Below are 10,926 nucleotides of genomic sequence, written 5' to 3'. Positions count from 1 at the left end.
AAGTTGCAAACTTTTTCCCACAAAAATTGCCAGACAAGTTGTTTGAAAACTGGTAATCCTTTCCGGCTGTAACAGCACGTTCAACGCTTATACCCGCCTAGCTTCGAACAAAAGGTTTTAGCTTGTCATGTTATTTTAGCACACTGAACCCTGCTTCGAACAAATTTTCCCGGTTTCTAAAGGATCAGGACAAGATCAAGCTGTGTCGGCGCCAACAGAAAATAAAATTAATAAGATACTTAAGATAAGCAGGTCTCCCCGGAATGTTTAAGCATAGCCGGATGCCATGATTCCGGAAATAGTTCTACAGATTTCCGTCCAATACTCGATATGCCGTGGAGGTACACCTAACTGGAACATTTTTCTCGGCGAAGAAGTTTTGAACTAAACTAAGGTGAACATTCTCAGCAAATTGATGGATTTTCTTTAAACTGAGATTCTTCTTACATGCAAGCAAATGAGTGCCAGTAAACTTGATATCCCTCTCGGATTTCAGGCGCCCCACACCTAAGAGGAAATAGTGCAATGAGAAAAACCAATATGTCTTAGAAGTGGTAGGTATTTGTAACAGGAATGAATGAACTCTCTGACTAAGGTAGCAAGTAGACAATGATTGAGATCCGATTAGACAGATTAACAAAAAGCAACTGTGATTCAATTAAACTGCGGGCTAACTGTTTCTGCAGGGGTCAGAGCCGGCTGCGACAATGACAAGAAAGACGACTTGCAATTAGCTGCAAGTCTCTGCGCACCCAACCTCTTTCCCAGGGTTTCTCTTCTCTGCCTCCGTTGTCGTTGAGATAACCGTGAATGGAGGCAGAGAAGAGAGATCCTGGGAACCAGATTGCTGCGCACCCGCTTTTGATAACACCGTTCTCCTTCTTCTCTTCCTATTTAAGGACGTTCGCGCCAATTGTTTCTGCGCATCCTTACTGCGCACGCAAATGCACACGCCACGTCATACACGAGCGCGCGCGCTAAGTAATAAAATGAGAAATGATAGGGCAAAAGGCCATTGCTATAACTTTGCCTGGATTTAACGGTCTTGGTCGTTCGGTGACCCCTATTTTTCTTTCCAGAAACGGATTTTATTTACAATTATCTCCACGTTGTCCAAAAATGAACAAAAAATCAATGTGGGAAGTTAAAAAAATTTCAAGATTTCTGCTCACGGGACATCAAATCTTGCCATCTTGCGGCTGCAAGGCGAGTGAAACTGTGGTCGCTAAATGCGAACTTGATCTTTAAGAAACCTCACCAGTTGACTAAATTCACTTAATAAGTCCACTTAAACAATATTTGGCAGAGAAGATTTCACTTCAAAGATTTAATTGCAATATATTTGGGTTTACAGACACTGGCCTTATTCGCTAACGAAGCCCGATTTTGTCACATTTTGGGTGTTTTTCCGGGCAAGTTCTCTCCAAAACGAAGTCGGTGACCCCCCATTTTTTTTACATTTCTGACATAACTAACTCATCATCTTACAGTGGTAAAAGTTTCAGAAAAAAATCAATGTTGAAAAATTTTCGCGCGAACGCCCTTAAGATCTGTGGTATATCTCCACCTAAATCAGTAGTTGACGTAGTTTTCGTACGTAGTTTCACGTACAGCGATAAGCGCCGCGGGTTTGCGCCGCGGGTCTGCTTCAACAGAAAGAAGACCAACACTGAGGACTGCTAACTCACTATCACTTCAGAGCCATGTTGATAACGGATACAAACGCTCCCTATAGCGCGCAAACAGCTTGCCATGATAGAATGCGGCAAGTACCTGAAAAACATGTTTCTGCAACTAAAATATCCGAAAAAATTTTTAGTTTCTATAATTCTGATTCTTTCACTTGTTTGTTCATGCACAGGGTAGTCAAAAACCTAACTGTCGTATTTTCGCTTTTTTGGACGGGGAAGAAATTCTTGAAATGCATGCCGCGCATGCAAAACACTTTCCTCCCTTCACTGGACTCGTAGGGACGCCACTAAAACAGAAAATCAACGGAGAAATAAAGCTAGAGTGACAGATTTATGGTGGCATTGCCAATGCTCACGTTGCTCTACTTTTCCAAGTAGACTGAAGGTGGAAAATCTCAGAAAGACATTACAGTGAGAGGAAATTGTATCATGACTCGTTCTTTTAGAAAGTGTTATAATCATGCTTTTTGATTTCACAAGTGTTTTGTGATTTCTGGAAGTATTTTGAGATTTCTTGATGTGTTTTGTCCCCATACACCACCCGCGGACATTCCACACAAAACGAGAGGAGAGTGCAAGACTGGGCCTCGGCTGGCTTGGCTACCAAGGTTTAGGATATTTCATTGTCGCTTACATAGATCACTACCTGTTTCTGGACAAAATCGCCAAATCTCGAATGAGGAGAAAACTTCTGACTCTTCTAGCTTTTGTAACAGCTACGCAGGTAATATAACTTTTTAGAATGTCAAAAAAATAGCTCTGTGCAGCATGTCAATGCATGCAGTTGTACTGTGTTTCTTTATTTAGGTGATTTGGAGCTTTGACTTTGATCGTAGATTTCCTCAATCGCAAAGTTGGAAACCACCTGTGATGCGAAAACTGTCAATCGCTGTAAACAAATGCCAAAATCAGGAGAAGCAGAAGAGAACGACGAAATGGGTCAACGTGAGTTTGCTCTATTCTAGCCAAACATTTACAAACATACAGCTTTACTTAGTTAACTAAACTGGTCGCCGACAGATCTAGATTAATTGACTTAATTATGGTTTGGAGCATTATTATCGGAGCATGACTTCAGGAAGGACGCAGGTTGGAGCCTCGTGCGGACCCCCAAGCCAGGGTCTTTAAATAACTGAGAACAAGGTACTGCCTTTGTATTCAGATCTCCAAATGGTTAGACTCTTTAACTTGTCTTCTCCTTATAAGCTGTAGGTTCTGTTTTTATAACTCTTGTACCTTGCTTAACACTGGGATGCTGGGATGTGAAAGAGTCCATATACCTTCCTTAAGTTCCTGGTATTGACGTCCATATCTGCCAGCATGGGGATTAGCGTGATAATTAAATTAGATAGGGCTTCCATGCAAACAAGGCCACAAAAACAAGAATACAACCAGAAGTCAGGCTTTTTAACAGGTGCTGGAGCGCGTTACTAAACACAGGAACAGAACGGAACAGAACGGAATATACCGGAATAAACTGGAATATGCCGGAATGAGACGGAATGAACAAGAATGGTACCGGAATATACCGAAACGAGCCGGAATGACATCGGAATGACACACAAATGAAGCAGAATATACTGGAATAAACTGGAATATGCCGGAACAAGGTGAAATGACTCTGAAATAAAACCGAATGACACGGGAATGAGACGGAATAAACAAGAATGGTACCGAAATACATTTGTATACCGGAACGAGGTGGAATGACAACAGAATAAGGCAGAATAAACCAGAAGGACACCAGAATCAAGCTGATTAGCATGGACCGGAATGACAAGGAACAAAAAGTAACTTTTTATCATTCTAGACTGTGAATGAATAAGTGTTGCAGAATAGAGAGACTGACAGAAAAAAGAAACAGTTTACATTTTAAAAAGGGGAAGTAACAAGGCTTTGAACGACGATCGATCGATCGATCTTTTTTCTGTGCTTCTGACTTCTTTCTTCAAACAAGGAAACACTGCATTCAGGTTCTGTGGCATTATTGCCAACAATCGGGAAGAGAAAAAGAGTCTTCAGGCCGTTTGAACGAATCTATTTCCAAATATCTCCATCACTTGTGGGTCGTGGGAAGCAAGCAAGCAGCAACGGTAATTAGTTTGTGGTTCACTGAACTTGATTGTGATAGGTCAATACACAACAGAATGAAATAAAAATGATCATGGGTTTTCAGACTCACACAGTGAAAGCTGCCTCCAAGGTCCATAGACAAAAACAATTAGAATAACATTCTGTTTCTCTTGCTACTGTATTCGTTCACGAAAAAAAATGTTTCCACAACAAATAATTATTCATTTTCTTGTGATCAAAGTGTTCCAAATGTTACAAAAGGCAAAAACACATGCAATTCCCTTAGGGAATCACGTGACACAACAAAAGCTGACTGAAACAATGGAAAATCGGTCGGCGCTAACTAAAACACAAAATTTTGGCATTTTCAGGTTCATTCGGTATATTCTGCTTTATTTGGGTGTCATTCTGCCTCATTCCAGTGTCATTCCGGTTTGTTTCGGTATATTCCGGTACCATTCTTGTTCATTTCGTTTCATTCCGGTGTTATTCCGCCTCATTCCGGCATATTCCGGTTTATTCCGGTATATTCCGTTCCATTCTGTTCCGTTCCTGTGTTTAGTAACGCCGGGTGCTGGATACTTCAGTAAGATAAGGACTTTTGGGCATTTCCTGGACTTACGATATACCAAGAGTCTATATAGGTAACAAAAACGTAAATGCAGCCAGCATTAATGAAGCAATACTGGTGATAAATGCAAAGGAATTGAATATGAGATCTTTTGGTTTTGGTGTGGATCTTGAGGCAATGTGGATAGCTGCACGAAAAGTTAATGGGGATTTTGCTGGCTCTAAGTATTTCTGATAAAGTTCAGGGAGAAGGGTTGGCGCATTGGTGAAAGCACTAGCTCTCCTCTAGATAGTGTTGCTCATAATAACATTGATTTCTGAACAGTGGACACTACATGCAGGTTGAGTTTGTTGGTTCTCTACTCTGCTGTGAGAAGTTTTTCTCTGGGTACTCAGGTTTTCCACAGTAATTTATTGGCAAAGCACTTATGTCCAGCGAAATATTATTTTTATTTTTGAGCGAGATGTGAACTCCTATATAGGCGTATCATGCAGGTGGTTTGAGAGGTTTTTTTTGCTTCAGTTACTGTTTCTCACCACAGAGTTTGAGCATCCGTATTAGATCATGGAGGGTTGTGGGTTAATCTTTCATGTAAATTTATATTTGTTGATAATATTGGTTTGGTTTGTTTTCTCTTGAGTTTTGAAGCTTCCTCTTCAATATCATTATCATCTTGCATTACCTTGGTCACATTTATTATCATACCTAAAACGTTATGTACTTTACAATGCAGTTTTCCCAGGGTTCGACACCTGGCTACCTGCATTACTAGCCACCGGACTAGTGATTTCTAGAATTTACTAGCCCGAAGAAAAACTTTGTAGCCCGGATCAATTTCCCTCGAGGTCTACTTCAACTCCAAACACGCAAACCTTACTCTAAATTTATTGGCATTTTTTCTTCCATTGTGATAACAATGTGTTATTAAGGAAAAAGCTAACAAAATGTTCGTTTCACAGTCACTTGTGCATGCGGCGAAGGCTAACCGTAGAATGCCAGTGCACAAGCCATGGGAAGCTCGCTTTCCACGATGGATTAAAAGTTCTCTTTCTCTGAGTGCTCTCATGATCTTACTGCTTTCCTGTCTACTCGTACTTTCAGTTTCGGCCGCTTTCCCCTTTTTACATGGTGGCGCCTCGTAATTTGTCAAAAATCGCTCCATCTTCACAATCGCTTCAAGTGCGAAGCGATGGTGCGAGGCGATGTGCAAGGCATCACAACATTGGTAGGGAGAAGACTGGGGAAGACATTAACCATTAAGCTCAGAGTCTGGGAACTAGCGATGTTTACAAACGACACACAAGATAAAAAAGACGCCAGAAGATGATAGATTTATGTTTTCTTTGTAAAATTATTGGTATTATCGTTACATTTTAAACTTTCTTGTTTTTTTAATCAACTGTGAACTTCAAACTAAAACTAATTATATCTAGTTTATTTCCATTTTACTACTAGCCAGCGGGCTATTAAACGGAGTTTTTTACTAGCCCGACAAAATTTTTACTAGCCTCGGGCTACCGGGCTAGCGGAGATGTCGAACCCTGTTTTCCTACTCTGTTAAAATAAATTTGCTGATCTCATGGACAGTGCAACATTTTGCATCTTTGCAGGTTTGGGTTTGAAATCAGGAATGGAGGAAGAAGTGGCTTTTCCCGAAACATTGGAGGAATTTGGATATCACTTTAATGCAGGTTTGCACTATTGATCAATAAAGCCTGGTTTTCACAAGCGACCTTTATGTAAACACAAGCAATTTGCACAAACTCAGAAGCATCTTGCTCATTAATGCCTTTTCTTAGAACAAAAGACACTAAATTGATGAGCAAGCTGCTTCTGAGACACTAAATTCTTTGATAAAAAATATTATTATGCATCTGTTTATGTTGCTTGTGCTTTTGCCTATTGTACATGCACATCGCTTGTAAAAAATCAGGCCTTAAAGCTACGTGTACAGTGAAATGTAATAATTAAGGCAAGTTGTCTCTGGGTCTTTCATCTCCCCACCCCAGAGGGATTGATTGAGGAATCAAATGCTCCCTATGATAGAGAGTTCAAATATCATAGGTGCAAATTTAGGCTATTAACCTCCTACCAGTGCTCATCTCTTTTGTTTGAAGGGAGCATCCTTTGACATCTGGCTGCCTTTAAGGGTTCACCTCAAGCTCCTCCTCTTTCAAAGGTTTCCTTGTGTATATATTTGCATCCAATTGATCTCTCACATGCTAGCATCAATTGTTCCTCTATGACCCTGTCGGTTTTGGTAATTACCGGTAACAACTGAGCTGCAAAGTGAAGGTTGGGTGTGCCTCAGAAACATCCAGGTGCAAGTCGTCCGAAGGGTGGATAGCGCTATCCACTGGATAATTCAATGTAATGGTCTTGCTAGTGTTTATTCGCTGGGTAGTGATTTTATCCACTTGATAGCATTATCTACCTTTTGAACAACTGAGGCCAGGAGCTTCTACTATTGGCAGCCAGCTCCTCGATGGAGACTGTTCCCATGTTCCCCCCCTTTCTGCTGCATGGAAGAGCAACAGCCACTGGTCACACTGATAAAATCAGTGGAAAAGGGTAGGGTAGGGTGGGGAAAGGGTCATAACTAGGCCCAAAGCACAAGATGCCAACGCTTGAAAAAGATTCCTCAACCTGCTCAAAGGTGCGCTTCCACACTACACATCATGAAACCCCAAAGACACATGGGATCTAGTCACTTGTTGCATAATTACTAAATTCTGTTTAATTGCATTTAACTGCATGTATTGGGTTTGTAAATATGATAATAATATTGATGCTGACTACGTACTTTTTGTACTGTCAGTGATGATATATACAATGCATATTAAGCTTAACAACGGTAGATTTCACCAGATTCCCAAATAACCATTGGTTCTTACCCTATTAGGTTCAAGATAATGAGCTTAATGTTCTGTAATATAGACTGTTGGTTTATTGGTTCTATGCAGATGGTCAGATGAGACACACAGAAACTGGTGAACCTTTCAAATTTGAAGTAAAGGAAGGTGATAGAGCATATAATCAGAGGCATTATGAAGCCCTTGGAGAGGTGGGATGTAACACTTTTGGTATTGTCATAATAAGTCATTATTATTATTATTATTATTATTATTATTATTATTATTATTATTATTATTATTATTATTATTATTATTATTATTATTATTGTTATTGTTAGACATTCCTCTATTATGTAGGTGTGCTGCTGACTGGCATAAAAGCATGTAGAAGGTTTTTCAGGTTTCATGGTTACATGGTTTCTTGGGTTTTGTGGGTTTTATGGCTCTCTCGTTTCTTGGGTTTCATGGTTTCATTTGTTTTGTGGGTTTCATGGTTTCACTGGTTTCTTGGGTTTAGTTTGTTTTGTGGGTTTCATAGTTTCATTGGTTTTGTGGTTTCACTGGTCACTTGGGTTTCATTGGCTTCTTTGGTTTTATGAGCTTCATGGTTTCACTGGTTTCTTGGGTTTCGTTGGGGTAGTGGGTTTCTTGGTTTCACCAGCATAATTAACATAGAGGCCTGTCTAATTAGAATTAATCACAGGTGGCTCAAGCTCAAGTTGAGACTGTGACAAGAGTGGTGTTGTGTTATAACCAACTTGATGTAATTATAAGGATTTGTATGGGAAACCAACCGACTTTCTTGAAATGGAAGTAATTACGAGTATCATGACAATAGAATCAACATACCCTGCAGCAGTATTGTACCAATAGTAATTATTGTTATTCTTGTCTGCCCGCTTCTTAAGTGCATTTGATGCGATTTTGGCAAGTCATTGTCCCATGTTTCTACAGCTAAGAAAAACTTAACTGGAATATCGATAAATATCGATCGTTGTCTTCGTCATTGGCCTCAACCTTATCAGCAGCAGGATCATCTTCTGTGTTATTGTTATCATCATCAATTATCTGTCAGTGCTTAATTATCAGTCATCATTACCATAACAATATAATATTATTGTTATTGTTATTATTACTATTTTCTTCCTTGGCTGTGATTGCTGCTGATCATTTATTGTGACTCTGCATCCAATTTCTTCAAGGTAATTACAGAGTATGTCTACAAACTATTAGAGGAGGAAGTTAAGCTGGAGAAACATTTTGTTCCAGTAAGTCAAAATTAATATATTATATGTTATGGTTCCATTTTTTATTTGGTGCAAAATTTTTCAATGTGGTTCAATTTTGACTTTTTTCAAATTATGATAATGGATATTAGAAGAAAGAAAAATCAAAATTTAACTGGTTTGACAAATTTTAAACCAAGAAAGAATTTGAATCACAACATATACATGTACTGTCTAGCATGACCACTCAACAAATGTTTCACACAATTTAATAACAATAATGATAATAACTGTTGACTTTCTGTGAAGAGAAGAACCTGCAGGGAGATGGTATTCAAACTCTGTAGGCATAAACAACTGCTTAGCCTTAGCACCAAACCTGTGGCTTAGAGACAGTGTCTTGTGGAGGCTTAGGGTGGCTCCAATGACTGCGGAAGCCTGCACTTCTCCCAACAAATCCAGAACCCCAAGATCTTTGAAAAAACCCTCAAACTGACCAGACACCACACCCAAACAAGCAATCGCCAATCCCACAATCTTCGTCAACAACTGATACATCTACCTGATTCCCTTTGCCAGAAACTCTAGTACTTGGTGATTTCCTCATCTTCTTTAGTCACCACATTCTTATCTCAAGGCACTGAGAAATCAACAAACACCAACTCCTGGCCTCAGTTGTTCGAAGGCTGTCCAGTGGATAAATCAATTGGTTTTGCTAGTGATTATCCGCTGGATAGTGATTTATCTGCTGGATAGTGTTAACCACCTTTTGAACAACCCAGGCCTGAGCTGCTCAATCCACCTCAGTATGGCTGGACAAAGCTCCCAGTACACCTTCAACCCATCTGATTTAATTCCTCCTTGGACTGATACTCCCTCTGAGCCAAACCAGTACAACCACTTGCCACATGCCCAACTGACTCCACCTCCTTGCCACTGTAAGTCTCTCTACACTTTGAATGTACATTTTCCTTCTCAATTGTGGCCCGAAAAAACCTCGTTCGCAAAGCCTGCTCCTGAGCAGCAAAAGTAATAATAGCCCTCTATAATCTTTCGCAAATACGCATCTCTAAGCCACAACATCTCATCAGCCACTTCACTGATATCCCTCATAAACATCCCATGCAACCTCTCCTCCCAAAATGTCTCCTTCCTTGCTTTCTCCAGCCGTTTCTTGTTCTTTATTTCTCCTACCTTCCACCTTAGAACTGATTCAAAAGTCAGACTTATTTTATCCAATCTAAAGTTGCCGTTATTGTGATCCAGTAGATCTGAGACGGCAACAATCTCCACTCTTTCCTTCTTGATATTCTTAAGAAGCATGATGACTATATTTGATATTTCCCAAATTACCCTTTCTCTAAAAACGTACAAATAGAACTTGAGGTCTTCATTCAAACTTGTAATAATTATTATGCTAATGATTTAAGTTGACACAAATCTGTGCAAGTAATTATGTACATGTAAGTCTCCTTTTGTAAATTTAGTAATTACTTATTATTTTCATTGTAATCTTTTGGTGTGACTGTTGCGCCCAGATTAGCAAATGCTATTTGTGGACCAGTCCTTTTGTGTTGTATATTGTCAAATTATTATTCTTTAAATAAAGTTGAATTTGAAGTTCTAGTCTGTAGTTTTCATCCATATTCAATGAAAACTTGCCGGAGTCTGACCAGTGCAGATGTGATTACAAACAAAGCAGCTCATTGTCCTCAGTTAGATTATTTTAAGACTCTGAGTATAATGGTGTGGCCAGGGTTTGAGCCCTCAGCCACTCATACAGAGTGCGCAATTGAGTCCAGTGCTTTTCCAACAAAGACATGTGCCATTATTTTACTTATGAACACATGCCTCAGGGCTGATTTTTACCCATGGTCCAAGCATAAGCTTGAGCAACGTACACAAAGTTGGTATTGTTCACATTATTACCCCTTGATTAGACAAAAGATACTAATAAATTACTTACTAACGACAAATTAATATAAATTATCTGCATCTGTTGTTTGTGTAATTGCTTGCATCACTAGTGGAAACAAATCTTTAAAGTGGCTTATTAAGTTCTATTTTTTTGTTTTAGGTTGATGCAAAAGAAGATGAAGCAAGGAGTTTTATTTTCATGAGCAAGTGTGCCATGACATCTGACAAGCTTATGATTCTTATTCATGGCAGTGGTGTGGTTAGAGCAGGGCAATGGGCCAGACGGTGAGTGGTTCATATTGAAAGGGGAAAAGAGATGAATAAATAGGGACTGAGGCTTCTATGGACATACCCTGCGCGCATTTGGTTTCTCCTACGCTTCCCAAGAGAGAAACCACTGCGAGCACCCGTTAGCAACCAAGCTCATTCTAGTGAGCTGCCGTCCAGCGCCAAGGACAAATATGTACATGTGTGTGTGCTGCGTTTGGGTGAGCCTGCTGTGTGGTGATTCCATATTTTTCCTGCAAAATTATACAAAGTGATGTCAAGTGCATCATGTTGGGTGTGATGTACTTCGCACCTGCTCGATAGAA

The 10,926-nt window shown here is 39.7% G+C and overlaps 1 protein-coding gene across 3 annotated transcripts in view; it reads left to right on the top strand.

Moving 5' to 3' along the window:
* The first annotated feature begins 318 nt into the window (after window positions 1-318).
* LOC138038749 (cotranscriptional regulator ARB2A homolog) overlaps window positions 319-10,926 on the top strand; it is a 23,416-nt gene continuing 12,808 nt past the window's right edge. The window contains exons 1-7 of one of the 3 annotated variants that reach the window (XM_068884790.1): window positions 319-394; window positions 497-554; window positions 2,528-2,636; window positions 5,946-6,026; window positions 7,299-7,399; window positions 8,393-8,458; window positions 10,494-10,618. In XM_068884790.1, coding sequence (XP_068740891.1) covers window positions 2,591-2,636; window positions 5,946-6,026; window positions 7,299-7,399; window positions 8,393-8,458; window positions 10,494-10,618 — 419 coding nt within the window. In that variant the 5' untranslated portion in view covers window positions 319-394; window positions 497-554; window positions 2,528-2,590. Of the gene's footprint in view, window positions 395-496; window positions 555-2,265; window positions 2,416-2,498; window positions 2,637-5,945; window positions 6,027-7,298; window positions 7,400-8,392; window positions 8,459-10,493; window positions 10,619-10,926 lie in introns of those variants that run through there. The other 2 variants (XM_068884788.1, XM_068884789.1) reach the window with 2 other exon arrangements.

Source organism: Montipora capricornis, chromosome 2 (assembly GCF_036669925.1).
Source record: "Montipora capricornis isolate CH-2021 chromosome 2, ASM3666992v2, whole genome shotgun sequence".
NCBI classification, from domain to species: Eukaryota; Metazoa; Cnidaria; class Anthozoa; order Scleractinia; family Acroporidae; genus Montipora; species Montipora capricornis.
The sequence above is the reverse complement of the archived record's forward strand: the minus strand, read 5'-3'. Positions and strand labels throughout refer to the sequence as shown.